The 20,646-nt window shown below is 37.3% G+C and overlaps 1 protein-coding gene across 1 annotated transcript in view; it reads left to right on the top strand.

Moving 5' to 3' along the window:
• The first annotated feature begins 402 nt into the window (after positions 1 to 402).
• Positions 403 to 20,646, top strand: part of dacha (dachshund a) — a 182,588-nt gene continuing 162,344 nt past the window's right edge. The window contains 1 exon segment of the mRNA XM_051092982.1: positions 403 to 1,071. Coding sequence (XP_050948939.1) covers positions 581 to 1,071 — 491 coding nt within the window. The 5' untranslated portion in view covers positions 403 to 580.

Below are 20,646 nucleotides of genomic sequence, written 5' to 3'. Positions count from 1 at the left end.
TTTAATAACTTTCATGAAGTCAATATTAACAAACATTTTCATAAAGTTTAACGTCTCAGAATATAGCCTGCATTCACATGAAAATATCATATCAAGGAGAATGTATTTTATTTCATTACGCACTGTTCCTGTGTTTAGTAATAAAATTGATTTAGCAATAAAGGTTGTGGAAGAAAACATGTTACCGAAATGACAACAGTTGTCATTACAAGCTAAAGACACGAATGAAATATGTTTCATCTGTCTGTGTGCGCAATCTTAAAAGTTGTATTCGCTTTTGATAGTCCCCGCCCATCACTGGCAGGTGGCCAATTATATATGAAGGCGTGTGGCACCGCGCTCCTTATTGGCTGAGAGGGCTGTCATTCCAGCCTGTAGTGGGCTGGCTAATTGAATCGCTGAGTGCGATACACTTCTATCCATCTCACTCGCGAGGAAGGTAGTTGCACATTACCGACTATCAGCAGTCGCTACCGGAGACGCATGAGAAACACCGAGTGAAAGCCGCGAAACAGTACGAGGAGCCAGCAAAGGTGTGCTTGACTCAAAAGTACGGAAAGGAGGAAACTTCGCATAAACTATGGCCGTATCAGCAACTCCTCCGGTGCTTTCACCGACCTCCACTCCCGGGGGCGCGAGCAGCCTGTTCCGTCCCGACTCTCTGTACTCCAGCCCGGCCGAGTCCCCGCGACTGACCAGCAGCATGATCAACTCCTTCATCACCGGCACCGGCGGCGGCGGCAGCACTAACGGGAACGGGCCCGGCGGTGTCCACAATAACGAGTGTAAGATGGTGGAGGTGCACGGGGTGAAAGTGGCCTCGTTCACCGTGGACGGTCAGGAGCTCATCTGCCTCCCGCAGGTGTTCGACCTGTTCCTGAAGCACCTGGTCGGCGGACTGCACACCGTCTACACCAAGCTGAAGCGGCTGGATATATGTCCGGTGGTGTGCACGGTGGAGCAGGTGCGGATCCTGCGCGGACTTGGGGCCATTCAGCCGGGCGTGAACCGGTGCAAACTCATCACCCGAAAAGACTTCGAGGCGCTTTATAACGACTGCACCAATGCCAGGCAAGTCTTATAAATCGCATATACATCTCACATTTGTACTCGGCTGTGGAATCTGATGTGCTTTTCAAGTTCGTTCAGAACTAGCAGAGTTGTCGTGCTTGGAAAAGTTGCAAACACTTCATGATAACTTCAAGAAGATGATTTCATGCGTATATAAATATGAATATTTATGGAAATATACGAATTACACGTTTATTACATTTCTAATTTAACACAAAGTTAATTAATTACTTTTTGATATAAATGAATAATGTTTTAACTTCATTTACTTATTAAAAAGTTATTTTGAAGAGCTATTTGTATACTTGTCAAAACGCATTAAATGTCCAAAATCCAACTTTTGTATAAAACTGGTTGCAATCAGTTTTTCTTTCTACAAAATCAGCTGCAGTTTTAATCTCTTTTCGCTTTCGAATCAAATCATTGTCCTGAAAAAAAATAAAATAAAAAAAAATACAGTTATAATAAAATAATAAAATCGTCAAATTAACAACAGCTTTCTATATCTTACTCCGGAGACTTATCTTTCTCGCTGACTACTCGATTTTACGTAACTGCCTTTATACAAACGTATATTACGGCGCAAACATGGTCGTTTTATTTTCTAAATGATCAAAATAAACTAAAATCAATAATGAGATATTTATATACACTTTTTATACATGCATAAAAACAACAAAATGCAATTTTCAATACTGTTTCAGCTGCCTTGTATCAAAATCTGTTTGGAAGGCTGTTTTTAATGCTCTCAAAAATTGTTTACGCTAATTGAACTTGCAGGATATATTTAACTGATGTCCTCTGTACAACAAAGTTAGCAAAGATGATTTTTTGTTGTTGTTGTTTTAAATTAGCATGTGTCTTTAATTTTTGTTATCTTTTCCTGGACCTACCAGATTTATAGCCTTCAATAGTACGTTTTGATTTGTTAAATGACTAAAAGGACTCATTATACTTTATTGATCATTCTACACTAAGTGTTTAGAAACTTTTGGGTTTTCAGTACAGTTACATTAATTGTTTTTCCCTCTTTTATTCTTGCTTATACAATGACAGCTCTTTGGACTAGGGGTCATACTTCGGTTGTATTTCACTTTATTCTGTTATTTGCTCCACTGAGTCAGGCTCACATGAATAGACATCAATATCTTTTATGCACTTTTAACCCATGTCATATCCAGGGCCACATGTAGAATTCTTGTTTGATACACCATTTGTCTGGATGATGTCCCCCGTCTCATTTGGATAAGGTGTTGGGCCATGTTGCATAAATCAATGAATCACCTCTTCTGGATCTGTGGCTGTGTTTGGTGTGGAGATGTTATTCTTAGCTTGTTATCGTGACAGATGCATTAGTGTTCTCAGGCTCCTGCAGCAATATCAGCTTATGTGTGTGTGATTGGAGTGGTGGGACTCAAAGGAGCAGTACACCTTTAAAGACCTTTATCATCCAAGGAAAAAAAGTCTCTAATTATATGTTAGTATGAAAACTGCAGCATCTTCGCTTTTAGTGAAATGACAGTCGAAAGATTGTGTATAAAAATTCTCAGTCCGGAAACACTTAATTTGACTTGTAAAAGACACTTAACAAATAGTTTTGTGTTATTTATATAAAAATGAATAACAAAAGAATTATTTTTAATTTTTAATATTGTGCAATATGTAATTTTATTACACAGTATTAAAAATAAATTCAATACAATTTATAGATTGTGTTAAACGTATATTTATAAGTAAAGTCTCTCCCCGAAAGTTCACAACCTAGTAACCTTATCTGCAACTTCAGCAACTCTATGTATTCCTCTCCATGAAGTGCTTTGCATCTGGTCTAGTGTTTTCAATTTTCCATTTCCATTTTCTTACTTTCTCACAGGTAAAAGGTCAGGTATTGGAAATTGGTTGGGGCGAGAAAGTTCAGGAACGTGGTCTTAAAGTGCGCTTTTGCACAGCGGATGTGTGTGTGGAGATGCACGCATGTGTGTTTTAGGGAGAGAGGGAGAGAGAGAGCGCATATCCAGATGGCCATTCTGGGCAAGGTTCGGTAATTAACCTTTTAACATCCCCAGCACAACCTCCAGAAGAATCCCCCGTCACTTTATTGGGCTTTGCGCAGTTCTGAATCAATCTGCCGTGCACATCTAATTAGAAACGAGAGCGAGGAGAAAGTGAGCGGGGGAGAGACCGTTTTACAACATTATTTTGTTTAATTTTGAGTCCAGGCAAAATGGACAATAAGAGAATGAGGTGCGGAACGCTGCGCTTTTCACTCTTCTGTCAGATTGCAGCATACGGTCGGATAATGAAATTGCCCGAGCAATGGGCCCCCCTGAAATTGAATTTGCTCCTCGGCATCGTTGCTTTACAGTTCACCTTCGCAAGCATCGCTTTTATAGTCAGATTTAAACATCATCCACCGTCCCGCTACCAGATGGCTGAAACTAATGTGCGTGCTGGCCCCTCGCCTCCTCTCCCTCTCTCTCTCCTCTCCTCCTTCAGCACAGGCTCACTGGGAGAAGGGCTAAGCTCTGACAAATGGGTGTCTTTTGCATCGGTTTGTACGGGACAGCCACGGCAAAGAAAGTGAGGAGTGTGTCTTAAAATTTATACTGAGCTGCCTAATAGAGGGTGTTCCAACAGACACTCAGGTTGCAAAAGAATTAAACGGGTCACAGGACATGCCGTTTTACAAACACTTTTTAGCACAAGATGCAACGCAGTGGCCAAAGGCGTTCATCTCATGCACGCTTAGATAGACCAACAAAACGGATAGGGGTTCGGTTTCCTCTTATAATGATTCCCTAAAAGTTCCATTATTCCGTGATTCTCTGAATACTGTTAAAGAGTAAATATTAGGAAAAAAGAAATTGGAACTCTTATTGCATTTAATGCCCTCAGCAGTCAAATAGTAAGATCATATCACATTTCCACAGAACATGTTATTGCAAAAGGTATTTGCAAAGACAATTAAAAAACTTTTTGGGATGACAAGTGTAAGATAGCAAGCTAATTATATTTTAAATAAAGCATTTTAAATACCAAAATATTTGAAAAAGAAAGAAACCAATTTCTTGTTTTTTCTTTCTTGTTTTTTTTTGTAAATAATCACCGATTACAACAGAACTTGTAGGCCTGTTGGAGTCAAACATGATGAATAAGTAACCTCAGTTCATCCAGCTAGGACCGATTCATACGTATTTATGGTTCACAAAATGAAATTTAAAGTCATACCCTGATTGCACTCTGTGTTTTGATGCAATAAAACGAACCGACTCATAAGAGTCATTTGTTCAGGAATCAGACTACAGTGATTGCGCTCTACGTTTTTGATTCACTAGAAAGAACCGGCTCATAAGAATCATTTGATCGGAAAATCGGACTACGCTGTCAGGTGCCTGCGTTTCGTCCACATTTTAGGGCCCTTTAGAAAAGTTTATTTACTCATTTAAAATTTAAATGAACATATAAATGAAACCGATTTGGGGTTGGGTTCTTAGTCATACAGACTCATACGCAAGAAAGCGTCCTGTATGAACGCCCAGCGGTCGGCGCGTTTGGAGTCAGCAGCTGAATATGCTAGGTAGGGAGCTCACTAGGATAGAGCCTAAAATATGCAAAGGGCTCTTTAAAACTTCCAGACTGAAACACACAGAAAGTGTCCAAATCAGCAAAGGCACGCGGCACTTACGGCTCGCTTTTTATGATTTCTCAGCTCGCAATTGATCTCCAGGTTTTTAATGCATTCATTATTTATTAAAACGAAATTTGCAAGCTAAACATAACACTAAACTAGTTTGCACTTGGGGACTGCACTTAGGAAATTGAATGGGAATTACATTAGAGATGAACATCTGTGCTTGCTCTCCTGCCTCTTCGCAAAGGTGGATTGGATTAGTTTAACTCTGTTTTTTTTCTCTCCACCAAGTGCAAGAACATCCAAAAATAAAAAAGTGCAGAAAGCTCTTGTCCACTAATATTTATTGCATCACTGACCAGAGAGTTACTTCATGCGAGTAACATCATAAAAACGAGCGCAACATCCCTGTTTGCATTCATGCCAATCGCACTTTAGCAGGAGTTGCAAGGAATTGTCAAGTTAAATCATAAAACGCATTACTTGTTCGAAAGCCTGTCAGATTTTTTTTCGTCTCTTGAAGCGATTTGCTTTTTTTAGTCATTAATTTAAAATGTGTCTAATTCCCATCGTTGCCCCAGGCGCGAGCTACCATCACACTGCGCGTCAAAGTGCTACGTTTCAAAGATTCCCTAAAATGCACAATTTGACACCTTTAAGAAGCATGTTCTGTAGATTAACTGAAATTAGTATCTCGCGTATGATTGATGTGGTCTGATTTTGAGTCGCGCATACAGTGTGAACACTAAATAAAACTGTAAGCTTTAAAACAGAGACACAGTGACGGACAAGGACCACTAATGTCCACAATTATCCTCACATCTCGTGTCAGGAGTGCGCGCTCCAGAGCGTGACCGCGAGCCTCTGGGTCTCTCCGTTTCGTCGCGCGTGCACGTGTGCGCGCTCGCTCCATATGGACAGCAGCTCAGCGCCTGTGGCTTCGCCCGAGGCTGCGACGCTCGGATCGGCCCGGGCACCCGAGACACCCCGCTGTCTCATCAAATCTTCTCAGATTGTCGCTCTTCCTTCGGCACACCTTAATGTCAGCCATTAATTATACATCCACCTTTTCTGAGGTTGTTTTTGCAGATTCACCCTTTTCCTTTACCCTTTTTGCACAGTAAATTATGAATTAATACAGCTTCAAGAGGGCTTTAGTGTATTTGTATGTTAGTGTGTGAACGGCTGTCATGTTACATTCAGCGGCCCCATATGGACACTCAAGCCACTCATTTTGTCGTCTTTTTAAACATTATGTCAGGATTTGTAACCTAACAGCCTTTTTTTCTTATTATTTATATTGATTTTTAAATGTAAGGAGCACACACACACACAAACACACACACATATATATATTATATAGTACATCGCCTTAACATTTTTTGTATTATAAGTTTTCTAAAATGTTAGGTTTAAATATGCAAATGAGGCATTATTTAATGAATTATGCACTAATTTGAATAAATATCTAGTACAAAAATCTGAATATTGGATGAAGTCAGTTTCAAAATTCTTGTTTTTTGACATATTAGAGTCAAAAGTTTTTACAGAGGAAATTTTGGGAACTCATTTTTGTCCTTCCAGAAAATACTCAGTAAACAATATATTTTCACAATTTGGGGGGGAATAAAATGTTGTATATTATCAAATTATATACAAACAAACCGTTCTGTAAAAACCTTCAGGATATAGACAGGAATAAAAATGTAAAGTTTGGTGTGTGTAAGTGCTTTTGAAGTGGAGATTTATGGCTCAGTGTAGGAGAAAAAACTCATTTAGAGAAAACGGCCTTTAAAAATATGTTTTGTAATTGAAATCTAGTGACACGAAAGATAAAGTGCTATAAAAGAAACACTTAGCAGTGTCTTTTGGATGTTTTTTTTTTCCCACTAGTCTGAAAAACACTTGGACCAAAAAGTCCAAAATCTCAAACTTGGCACTCTCCCCTTAAGAGTCCAAATATGACCCTGGACCAGTCATAAGGGTCAGTTTTTGGAAATTGAGATATACATCACTTGAAAGCTGAGTAAATAAGCTTTTTCATTGTTTTTTTTTTGATTGTTTGTGAGGATAGGACAATATTTGTTTGAGATACAGATTTGAAAATCTGCAATCTGAGGGTAAAATATTGAGAAAATCACCTTTAAAGTTGTCCACATGAAGTTCTTAGCAATGCATATTACTAATCAAAAATAAAGTTTTGATATATTTACGGTAGGAAATTCACAAAATAATACCTTAATATCCTAATGATTTTTGGCATAAAAGAAAATCGATCTGTAGTTGGCTATTGCTACAAATATGCCTGTGCTACTTGCAACCGGTTTTGTGTTGCAGGGTCACATTTTTTGTCAAAGCAAGCTGGCAGCTGGTCTAACAGACCAGCTATTCTGTCCATCTCCGTCTTAAAACATGTTGGAGACGTGAGAGCGCTTAACTGCTGACGGGCTCTTATAAAACAACTTGTGGCCATGTGAGTTCTCATTAATGTTGGCGGGTGCCTGTTCCAAGCCACAGCGCTTTAATAACTAGTCCCATGCGTAACCAATGAATTAGAGGCAAAGCAAAGACACATGTGGTCAATTAGTGATGGAAAGGCGCTACTTGAATCTTCTAGGCGCGGAAATCACGAAAACAAATTAAGAACGCCGCTACGTATGTGAATCTGCACAAATTACATATTGACATCCGCAATCATTAAGCGATGTTTGAGGAGCATTTAGAAGCCGCAATTACAAAGTTAGCTCTTAATATACACCGTCTCGATGGGGATGAGGAATAGCAGGTGTTCGCTGATGTGCAGCGACGTGGGAGAGAGATATAAGAGGTTAAAACAGACAGATGGATATGGCCTGTCAAGAATCTCACAAGAGGAAAAATGACACTTTCCGCTCACCGTCCGCAGACCCGCAGTTACGGCGGGAGAGAGGAAGAGAAAAAAAGAGACTAGTGTCATTTTGACTTTGGGAAAGTCTCCTCCTGAGCTTAATGACACATCTGCAGCCGGGCTATATTTATTACAGTCATGTAGAATAAAATTGATTGTCTCCTAAAATTAATTTTTGCTTTGCCTCTAGCAGTGCTTTAATGGAGGACACTAGGCCCCGTGCAAGAGTATTGTTTAATCACATTAGTATCACAGCCCCCAGGACAGCGGAGATAATTGTACAAACGAACATCGAAATATGTATCTCTAACTCTTATGATTGAATTATGCAAATGACTTATCTCCTGCCCTTCCAAGCACTAATCATCTAATTAGGACTGATGTTTTAAATGCTTGTTTTTGGATGGGGATCCGGGGAGAAGCAGGAAGCAGAAAATTGAATGTGACACTGAAATCGGCAAAGTAGTTTGTACCGGAAGAGCTGGTGTTTTCTCCCCCCCCCCATCCATTGTCTGTCGTTGGCGGCGAGGAGACGATTAGAGCGTTTTAGTGAGTATTTTAAAGGCCCTGAAACATAAGCCCCATCTAATCCATTTTCAAGAGTTCATCATTTTTTCTGCCACTTTAATAGTTTAGCTTGACACTAAGCGGTAGCCGCGTTGTGCTGCGCTGTGCTGGAGGCGACTAAAGCTGGTCAAAGAAGCGCTAACTAGCATCCCAATTATGCCGATTAATATTTCATGACATGTTCCGCTGCACTTCCCCGTTCCTGCGAGCTAGCAGCTGTTGATCGGCTCGCACAAAGCGTTTTGCGCGGCAGAACGGAGAGGTTATGGTAATGACAGGCGAGCTCAAGTGAGCGTTTGACACTCTGCCTGAAAACGCTCTGACTCTTGGAATCCCGTTTTGAAGGACTTGAAAGATGTGAAGATCTGAGGAAATGACACAGTCGTGCTCTGCCCCGCTCAGAAGAGTGTTTACAGTTGTCTCTCACATCTGGAGGCCATAATTCGCTGCGTTACCCCCCTCTGTCTGGCTCGGGCAGATGGGTTCACCTGAAGAGCACAGTGCCTCTCAACTTTTTCTCAGTCGTGTTAATGACCTCAAGGGAGGCTTGCTTGGAAATGACGAGCTCAGGCTTAAAAAGATGAGTTTTGAAATGAAATGATATTTTACATGCCTTGCAAACTTAAACATTCAGTTTAGTGTGATGTATTGAATATTGAAGTTGTATTCTGGTGATTTAAATTCCACTGGTTCCAGTGACTTTTGTAGAAATTGTGAGAATGATAGTGACCATCTCTGAAGCATAAAACAAATCTGTTTGCACTCTATTCCAAAAAAGTGTCTCTATGAAATTTGGTGTCTATCAGTTATATTGCAAATATTTTGTCCATCTATTATTGCAAATTAAAAAGCTAAGTAACTATATTGTAGAAAATAGCTGTGTAAAGAAAACTCAGAAAACTCAAAAAAAAAAAAAAGGAAATATTTGGTATATTAATTAAAAAAAATATATATACAGACATTTGAATTATTTTTACATAATTTTTGAATATTTATTTAATAATTGATATTATTGTAATTATTAAAGTGTACTTTTTTTCTCTCTCTTTCTCTCTCTATAGCATATTTAATGTATAACAATACACAGTACATGCTCTTGTATAGCAAAATTATCATTTTTGATTATGAAAACAGTGATTATCTAGAAAAGAAAATTGAACAGACACTAATATATATCAAATTTCAAATTTGTAAAGGTTTTTTTTAAAATGCAAACATTTACCGGAAAAGATAATTGGGCAATTTTACTGCAATTTAAGAGGTTTCGTGTATAAAAATTGTCAAATGTTGTATACATTTTATAGACTTGCTGTTGCAGTCATAATTTCAAATACTGCAAAAAAAAAAAGTGTATATATATATATATATATATATATATATATATATATAAATAAATAAATAAATAAATAAATAATTAAATAATTAAATACACATTTAAAAAAATGTATATATATATATATATATATATATATATATATATATATATATAAAAGAAGTCTTTTGTCTTTTCTCCTCATCAAGGCTGCATTTATTTGATAAAAATACAGAAAAAACAGTAATATTTTGAAATATTATTGCAATTTAAAATAGTGGTTTAATAAAATGTTAAAAACAACAGCATTTATTTAAAATAGAAATCTTTGTAACAATATACACTACTGTTTAAAGTTTAGTTTAGTCTTTCTTTGTTTTAAAAAAATAATACTTTTATTCTTTAATGATGTGTTAAATTGATAAAAAGTGATAGTGAAGATTTTTTTAAAATATTGTTAGAAAATATGAATAATTTGAACAAATGCTGTTCTTTTTAACTTTTTATTTATCAAAGAATCGTGAAAAAAGAATCACAGGTTCCAAAAAAATATTATGCATCCCAACTGTTTTCAACATTGATAATAAAGTAGCACATTAGATTGATTTCTGAAGGAGCATGTGACACTGAAGACTGCAGCAATGGCTGATGAAAATTCAGCTTTGCATCACAGAAATAAATTTTATTTTAAAGTATATTAAAATAGAAAACTATTATTTTAAATTGCAATAATATTTTATACTATTTTTTAGCTTTTTCCTGTATTTTTGTATCAAATAAATGGAACTTTAATGAGCATAAGAGACTTAAAATATATATATATATAAATCACAGATTTCATCATTCATAACTGTACTGCATAAATAACACAAAAGGCCAGGCATTTAAATTTTAAAGAAATTTAATGGAATATTATTTTATTACTTAATATAATTCTAAAAGTATACATTGTAACACACTAAATGATGGTGTCTGCCACCGCTAACAACACTCAATCGCCATATTAATCATTTCTCTAAACGCTTTGACAGACTGAAGCTTTACTATTGTCATGGTGCAGTCAAACGTAGAAACATCTGCTTGCCCTGGATCATTAAAAGAAGAAGTAAAGATGAAAGCAAGGTGGAATGTAAGGAGAGATAGGGTCGTGAAGGGTGTGGGTGAGTGTTTGTGTGTATATGATTCTCTTTCTGCGCCTGGGTTAAATCAAGAAAAGCCCTGGGTATGTGGTGACATCATGGCCAGTTTGGTGCTCTCGTCGGGTCTGTAAGGGATTCATTCTGTCTCTATCTGCCCCGGGCAGCCCAGCTCCAATTACCACCCCCCGCACACACACACCCTTCTGCGCACCGCCATCCGGAAGTCTGCAGAATAAGCCTATAAAACTTTTAAAATCCACCCAGGAGCACGTAAAAAGATCATATTACAAAAAATGCAATTATTTTAGACAAAAGCAGAGGGTATGAGCACCTTATGATGGAACGCAGTTGGCAAATGTTTTATAAGATCTCTGATCATGTGACCTCCACCTGTAACATCCTGTCATCCTTTGCACTGCCTTTAAGTTTCCTTTGGCCTACAGTAAATATACCATCTGTATATTTTTATCTGGGAAATTTTGATAACTTGTTGCTATCAAAAATGTACATGCATAACAGACAGAAAACTCAGATTTAATTTGCATTTTAATTATATGTAATATATTACATTTTTAAACATTTCACTTAGTTACAAAAAATGCCTTATTACAAAAATAGCTATGAGATATCATTACTGTAATATAAAATTATTCTTTAACAAAATGTAAGATTTCAATCACTCTGCCCACTCCTGTCATCTAATTTTAAATTTATAGAATACTTTTAATAATAACGACAATTTAGCTTAAGTTAAAACAGGTGAGCAACCTTCACACTGTCAACAAATATTCACCCTGCCCGGTTTGCATTGCACTTCATTTGTTTCTTAGTTTGAAGGAGATTCAAGCAGTCCTAAATGCGAATCATGGACATGCCTAATAACAGCTGCTTTTATGTGTTTTCCATTCTCATGTTTTTTCCCGTGCCCTCATAAGTATGAAGATAGTTTCCGTTAATAGCGGCCCTGGGCCTGATTGGAAACATGTTAAGCATGTGCACAGACACAGTACACAGTAAATTGGAACCACACTATGAAGCAGGTTATGTGCTTGTTTATTCACCATTATAATGTCCGTGTCTTTAAAATGCATTACAGAGATGCTTCATCCAATCAGAGCGATGGCTAAAGGCCACACCCACACCCACCCTAATAATAACAGCTTTTACCAACCCTGAGAGTAATAAAAGAATGATTTTGCTCTTTTTGCATTCATAACACACAAAACAAATTGAATTAAAGTTAGTTTTTTACTGTCATCAGTAGCTTTCATCCATCAGGATAGTGGAAGCAATGCGGTCAGTGTGTGTAGTTGTATGTATGGATGGGTGGCCTTATGTTGTGCATGTGGGTATGTCTGAAAACGTGTAAATATTGTGTCTGTCAGTAGCAATGGGTGTCATTTGTGCGTGTATGTAAGATGGGGGGAGGGGGTTCCTCTGATGAAAACAATCAGGCCCTGTGTGGTTTCATTACAGGGTAATGTCTCGCCAGATTGTTACGGATAGTTAAAATGAAATGAAGTGAATTAGGGAAACAAGGGGGAGAGCATGCACAACGCTTTATTGCTTTCTTTTGAAGACACACTGACAATGATCTGCCTTCAGTTTAGCGCATGTATCAGATAACATATCAAAAACTACCTCCGAGTGTGTGTGTGTGTGTGGGAGAGAGTAAAGGTAAAGCGTGTGGCTCGTCTTGCGCTGCATTCTTGTCAAATGTAGGATACATTGTCTTTCACCTTCCTGTCTCTGACTTGGTCTCTGGAGACTTGTGTGTGAGTGTGTGTGAGATTTAAACAAATTTTTAGATCCTTTCTGACTTTTGGCCTATTTGAAAAATTAGATGCAAGACAATGTCATCAGTACATTGTAAATATATGAAAATTAATCTAGTGAAAAATAAATATACTAAAATGTATTTTAAAATACATTTCTTTCATGCTAAGTATACTACAAATACATTTACATATTAGGTACTTAATAAAAATACCCTGCAATTGTACTTTTAGTGTACTAAACTGGTATATTTAAAGTCTGCTAATCTGAACAACTAATTTTGTACTTAATGCACTTTAATTGGAAACTAAAAAAACCAACTAAAGATGTACTTAAGTATGTTTGACAAGTAGTACTACATTTTTTATATCAGTAAAGCTCGAGCGATATGTCAGTAAATGTTAATAGACTTGAATTTTACTTAGTAAAAAATAAATACATTTTTAAAAAATGTACTTTTTTACTACTGAAATGTTTTTCAGCGACCCCACATAGTTTTATGCCTACAGACATAAAAACCTATTTGTTTTTAAAATAAAATAAGATGTATGTATTGTTTTAAACATATTTAAGGTTAACTCAGTCTTATAAATTCATTTTGTTTAATATTTGTATTTTCTTTCAAGTTTTTTCCCCTTACTTGTACACCCTTGCAGCCCGCTGGGCATCACTGGACCCTATTTTAAAAACTTCTGTTTTAATTAATTCATATTATAATAAATGGAAGTCAGAAAATATAAGTTCTGCTAAAAAAGAAATATGATGTATTATATAATTAAGTCTGTAAAATACCATCTATTAATACTTTAATGAACAGTCTCATGCAATTTTAATAATCATTTTATCTAACAATTAGTTGTTTGATAAATCACTTAAGAAATTGACATTTTATTGGCCATTAAAAATAGTAAATGTGTGCTGTAGATTTAATTCGTTAAACATAAACAGAATGAATTTCTGTGTAAATAGTCAGTAAAACCATTGTACATATGAAACAGTTTACAATCAGATTTGTTCTGTTTTGTATTTCTGTGTGCAGACAAAATTTAAAATAAAACTTTACAATATGTGACCCTGGACCACAAAACCAGTCTTAAGTAGCACGGGTATATTTGTAGCAATAGCCAAAAATACATTGTATGGGTCAAAATGATTGATTTTTCTTTTATGCCAAAAATCATTAGGATGTTAAGTAAAGATCACGTTCCATGAAGATATTTTGTAAATCTTTTACCATAAATATATCAAAAGTTAATTTTTGATTAGTAATATGCATTGCTAAGAACTTCATTTGGACAAATTTAAAAACAATGTTCTAGATTTTTTTGCACCCTCAGATTCCAGATTTTCAAATAGTTATATCTCGACCAAATATTGTCCTATCCTAACAAACCATACATCAAAGAAAAGCTTATTTATTCAGCTTTCACAGTGAAAACATTGACCCTTATGACTGGTTTTGTGGTCCAGGGTCACATATATGAGCATAGACCCAACTTATGAAGAATGACATTTGCTTTAGCAGTTTTTAACAATCAAGTCAATTAAAGTTAAAATAGTGCTAATGTTAACGATCAGAGTAACTGTAATTGAACAATCTAATAGTAGTGTCTTTTTCACTGTGCTGTAATTCAACTGTACACACACTCTTCCTGGCTTTTCCCATGGTGCCTCAGTGTGAGATTGCAGTGTGAGGGATGGCAGGCACACCTGACCCGTCTGTTCCACAGGGGCTTGTGGGTAATGGATGGGTCAGAGCTTTTTTTGATGTTTTATTGAAAGATCACCACGGCTGTCCTGGCTTTCGCCTGACTATAAATCAGGGTCCTCTGTGGCCTGCTGGACTGTCCAGAGTGTGGTTTATGTCAGCCGGGGCAGGAAGGGCCTCCGATCCCATCACTCCACCTCACCTATATCACCCACCCACCCACACACACACACAACACCGCCGCTTCTAGAACGGCCAATGGGACCTCTAAACAATGTGTCTGTCAGACATACACACGTATGCAGATATCAGTCGGCTTCGACACTTGCATAATATATATCAACATAAGCGTATCTGCAGTGTTTCTGAATTTTGAGTTTTGTGTTTAAGCACCTGTAATGTCAAGATATACATTAAACTTCAACAGTTAATCAATTAGATCAATATAAATTGATAATGTTAACAGTGGACAAGAATGTTGTAACTGATTAGTTGTGTCTGTGCTTTTTTTTATGTGACCCTGGACCACAAAACCAGACATAAGTAGCACAGGTATATTTGTAGCAATAGCCAACAATACACTGTATGGGTCAAAATTATAGATTTTTTTTTGTGCCAAAAATCATTAGGATATTAAGTAAAGATCATGTTCCATGAAGATATTTTGTTAATTTCCTACCATAAATATTAAAACTTAATTTTTGATTAGTAATATGCATTGCCAAGAACCTAATTTGGACAAATTTGAAGGTGATTTTCTCAATATTTTATATTTTTTTGCACCACCACGTTCCAGATTTTCAAACAGTTGTATCACAGACAAATATTGTCCTATCCTAACAAACCATACATCAATGGAAAGCAGTTATTCAGCTTTCAGATGATGTAAAGATTAAAAAAATAGAAATTGATTATATATTTCGATTATATTGATTATATATCTATTTTTTAATCCAACAAAGAATCAACAGATTAATTAGAAAAAGTTGTTGCACTTGTTGAATTTTATTTTAGCAAAAACTATTTGCTTTTGTTAAGTAGAATAATTGAGTAATTGATTAATATTTATCAAGCGATCATTGTAAATTCTAGATGATATAAATTAAATGAATCAGTTTCAGTAATATTGTAATATTTTTTTTAATTAAAGGCAGATTTATCAATCTGAAAATAGTCAGAAGATTAAAAATAACTGGCAGATTAATCTTGAGGTTTTAGTTGTATAAACTGGATATTGGACCAGATGTAGAAAACAGTATGTTTTTCATTAAACTGATAAAAAATGTAATTATTAATCGATTAATCTAACAAGTAATCAAGAGTGATTATCAGAATAGTTGTTTATTACAAAAGTTTTCTGTTGCACAGTTTTTAGGATAACACTAGACCAGATGTGAGATATCATACATTACTTATCGAATTGATTAATCGAACCAACAATCGGCAAAAGTTGTTAGTTGCAGCCCTTTATCAGAGTTGTACATTAGGTACAAATTGTATGGATTATACAGCATTAATATAATTGGCTGTTGTAGTTGTCAGACAAGCATAAATTGCTTTTTTCCCTCAATATAGTGGTGTCTTTCTGGGCCGAAAGGATCTCTGTTACGTTTGTTACACTCAGAGTGCTGATGCAGCACAAACGGTGTGGTTTTCTCACCACTCTCCCTTAATACTGCTGTTAATGAGTAAGTTGATGTAGTTGAACGTTTAGTTAATAAATATGTCAGACTTTTACCTCTCTCTCCCTCCCTTTTTGCACTCCTTGTCTCTCTCTTGCAGTTTCCCAGGCTCGCTGAGAAATCGCAATTAGTTTTAGATTTACGCTACGATGACAGACAGTGGTATATAAATAGAGGTTAAACACACAATTTACATATTAATTTCATGATTCATTTAATCAATGATTTATGTGGATATAGATTGCTTTTAATCCGCCTCTCAGCGGCAGCGTTTGCTCTCTCGCTCCCGCTCTTCTCCGCTCTTCACCGAGCATGACAGAATAGAGTGCCGAGCTCTTTCTTTTCCTCCCTCTATCTCTCTCTCCCTCTGTCTCTCTTTCCTCGGAGCTGTTCAGTGGCTCGGAGAGGAATGCGAACGGAGGGGCTCCAAACGGCACTCCTAATTGGTTTAATTTTTCAGTGCGTGCACCGAACCTGACACTCGTTTACTGCGCGCCGCTGTATCTCCTTTCTCTCTCTCCGATCTCCCTCTCGGCTCTCTCTCTCTCTCTCCATTAATAAAAGGGTAATAATCGCTCCGGTTAAAGGGATGGTAATGAGAGCAGTGGTTATGGTGATTGGTGGCGGCGGTTGTGTATTCATAACAGATCTCTCATACTGAGGCAAGAAGGCTGTAATTGAGCCATGATTGAGACACATACGCTCCCCTCCGCCGCACACCAACATGGGACCGGCGGGAACGCCGGGAACCTGAAAGAAAACACCTCTGTGGTGGCAAAGGCACCAAGCTTTAGACGATTCTACTTAATATGTAGACAAAACTTTGAAACAAGTTTTTAAACTTTGAAGGTTATGCCTTTTTTTTGGAACACAACTGGAAAATTGGTGAGCGCCAATTCACTTGACCTTTGACCTCTGGCTCTGTGATCACCATACTGATTAATCGGCTAATATTTGGTCATTTCCAAAATCTAGCCATAGCCAATTTCTCAATTTTTGTTTCTGCTGGCAAAATTTAAACTACATTGATTTACATACGAACTAATAAAATGATTTATCATTTCCAGTCAGCCACTGAGTAAAAGTGAAAGTTGCTTCAGCCAATGGAATGGCTTTGGGGTCTAAAGGTCATAGGATTCTGTAGTTGGCCACTAACAATCATACTTCAAGTTCAAATGTCAATGAGCTGTTTATCCATTTTAATAGCCTGTATATTCTCTAAATGTATTTAAACTTAGAAGCCCATGAATTCAGCTTAAGTTTCTATTCACTTTGTATTCACCACGTTTTGACGTTTGTCCCCTGCATACGGTTCACACTTTATTTTCTTATCGCATTGCACATTTGGCTGAAAAAATATATGCGGCACATCCAAATGACAATCGCTAGAAAAAAAACATGTTACTTAAGTGTTTTATCAGAGGATTCAGACAAACAGACCTTTTTCGTAAGTCGTAAATGAAGATTAAAGCTCGTGTTGGCGGAGAAGGAACAAATTGGGATGATTTATTGGCGCTGACATGAACGTGTCACTGCGGGGGGAGACCGGAATAAGAGAGAGAGAGAACGAGAGAGAAAGTGGGGGAGGAAAGGCGGAATACGGAAAGGCGCGAGATAGCTGTTCATCTCGCGGAAGGTAAATAATGGTCTTTAATTATTTGCTGGCGGAGCTGTTGAAAGCTCGGGCTGATACTGTCATTGGGACGACGCAGCTGGTGTGACGTGTGGTTAGGAATGTTAAAGGTGATAATGGTGTGTGTGTGCGCGTGTGTGAGAGAGCATCGAGGGAATGTATCTCCAGACGCGTATGCGCGTGAATGATGGCTTTGCATGTAATAAAAACACACTGGAATCAAGCGGCAGGTAATAGGGCTGTGTTAACCTCCATCCATTTAAGAAGAGCCCCAGGTCCATTGATTGGACGCCCATCAGGCACATATAAATCCATCAGTTCAATCAATAAATGACTCATGATTGAATTGCATCATCATTAGTGTTTATGACACACCATCTCTCCTCATTTAGCCTGAACAAAAACACTGGAAATGGACGTATTCAACTGTGACGTCAGAGGCCAAAACAGTCGGCCAAAATCTATCGCATGCTTTTGGCTTGCTTTAAAGGAGAGCTCCACTTTCAGAACAACAATTTACAAATTATTTACTCACTCCTTGTCATCCAAGATGTTCATGTCTTTCTTTCTTCAGTCGTAAAAGAAATTATTTTTTTTTAAAGAAAACATTTCAGCATTTTTCTTCATATAATGGACTGCTATGGTGCCCTGATTTTGAACTTCCAAAATGAAGGGTCTTATCTAGCGAAACGATCGGTTATTTTCATTTTAACGATTTATATACTTTTAATGCCGAATGCTTGGACTGTTTTTGTTCCGATTCATGACATAGGGTATGTCGAAAAAGTCCCATCTCATATTCTCCCTCAACTTCGAAATCGTCCTATATCGCTGTTTTAACTTTTTTGTTAAGGGTGTTTGATCTTCTTTGCATGTTCACGTTGCAAAGACTGGGTCGGAACTTGTAGGATATAGGATGATTTTGAAAGAGTTTTTCGACATACCCTAACTGTCTTGAGCCAGAATACAGAGAGTTCAGGGAGAGAAAGGCAAGACGAGCGTTTGAGATTAAAAAGAATTTAAAGTGTATTTTTTTAATGAAAATTACAGATCGTTTTGCTAGATGAGACCCTTCTTCCTCGGCTAGGATTGTTTACAACCGCATTCGGGATCATTTGAAGCCGCATTTAAACTGCAGTTTGGAAGTTCAAAATCGGGGCACCATATCAGTCCATTATATGGAGAAAACTGCAGAAATGTTTTCTTCAAAAAACATAATTTCTTTACGACTGAAGAAAGAAAGACATGAACATCTTGGTTGACAAGGGGGTGAATACATTATATGTGAATCTTTGTTTTGGAAGTGGACTTCTCCTTTAACTTGATTTTTTAAATATGCCATCACCTGTTTGATTAATTTACATTTATTATCATTATTTGCCAAGCCAGTATCACTGTGTATAAATACACCGTGCAGTACATTTCAGTGCATAATGCAAAACGTGCTGCTTTCACTATGCAGCCTTATCATGTGAAATATCTCTCTGCAGATAAGAATTCATAAACACGGTAGCAAGAAAAACATGATTTTGAGTCATAAGTTTAAAATGTCAAGTTAAGGTCAGCTTAAACAAAGTGTGTCCAGACCTGTTCCTGGAATGCCACTGACCTGCAGAGTTTAGCTCCAGACCTAATTAAACACACCTGAGTCAGCTAAATTATGCTAAATTAGTCTTCAGGATTACTAACTTTCAGGCAAGTGTGTTGGAGCTGGTTGGAGCCATTTGGAATATTTCTGTTTGCTGGAATAGCATAATGTGTGAACCTCTGGCAGGAGTTTGTGATGGTACTATGGAAGGTGGGACAGTTGGTCTATTTAGGAAACCTCTAGTTTTCTCTAGTGATGCACAATTTGCGTTGAAAGTCAACATAAAGCAACATTCAGAAGCCGTTATATTTCAGTAATGTGAAGTATTGTAGTGAAACAGGATACTCAAGAAGCAATTTTTTTTTTTTTTTTAAATAATGTGCAGTGATTTGAAATCAGCATATTTGGATATTGTTTGTGGATTACCATATATGTGACCCTGGACCACAAAACCAGTCTTCAATAGCACAGGTATATTTGTAGCAATAGCCAATAATACATTGTATGGGTCAAATTATCGATTTTTCTTTTATGCCAAAAATCATTAGGATATTAAGTAAAGATCATGTTCCATGAAGTTTCCTACTGTAAATATATCTATAAAATATATATATTTTTGGTCAACTTAAAGGTGATTTTATCAATATTTAGATTTTTTTGCACACCCTCAGATTTCAAATATATCTTGGCCAGATATTGTCCTATCTTAACAAACCATAAATCAATGGAAAGCTTATTTATTTAGCTTTCAGATGATCTATAAATCTCAATTTAAAAAAATCAACCCTTACGACTGGTTTTGTCGTCCAGGTTCACATATGAGTACTTAAATCCTGCATGCTGCGAGTATATGTTTTATAAATGTACCACTCTGCAAAAAGAAGTACCCTCAACGCCAGTGATTTGCCAGACTGGCACCAGGCATGCTGGGCATGGGCACAGACTGCGAGTCAGAGGAGAGCTGTTCGCGCACCCTTACCTGCCGTAAAACCCAGCCCAAAAACCCAACCGCAGGCACGATCCACCTTTTACGAGCCCCGTGCAGCTCATAACACACACCGGCTACACATGGGAAAGTGTGAGCGTGTGCGTGCGTTTTTGGCAAATGCGTATCCCGGGATGCTCGCGCGGCCGTGCTAATTTCTCTCGTAACCATTTCAGCTCATTAATTTTCCCCTCAAAGTTTCCTTCAGTCGCCCCTTGCGCAGGGTGTACGGTGCCTCTTTGATATTCAGAGTGAGTCGAGCCATTTGGACGAGGAGAGCTCTCTGAATAGACACAGCTCAGAGTTTAATAACTCTAAAAGAGGACTGATGCGTTTGGTACAGCTGTACGGCGAAACATATGAAGTGGAGTTATCTGGTGTTAACTTTATCTGATCTGGCGTACGAACGGTTATCTCAGCGTCCAAGTCAGCAATGTGGGAGACACCAGACTACGCAAGCTTGCTGCAAAAACATTCTCTTACGTGCATTTTTCACTGCATCACAAACAGAGATGCATCAGGTCATGTTAATCAGTTCAAACTGTTTTATGCTTCTCAAGAGTTTTCCAGCAAGGCCAGAGAAGCATTAACTCATGCAATTTCAATTAAATGAATTGTATGAAATGTGTATTTGCATTTCTCAGCATGTCACAAACACCCAGAGATG

The sequence above is a fragment of the Labeo rohita genome, chromosome 21 (assembly GCF_022985175.1).
Source record: "Labeo rohita strain BAU-BD-2019 chromosome 21, IGBB_LRoh.1.0, whole genome shotgun sequence".
NCBI classification, from domain to species: Eukaryota; Metazoa; Chordata; class Actinopteri; order Cypriniformes; family Cyprinidae; genus Labeo; species Labeo rohita.
This window is presented reverse-complemented; position numbering and strand designations above follow the sequence as displayed.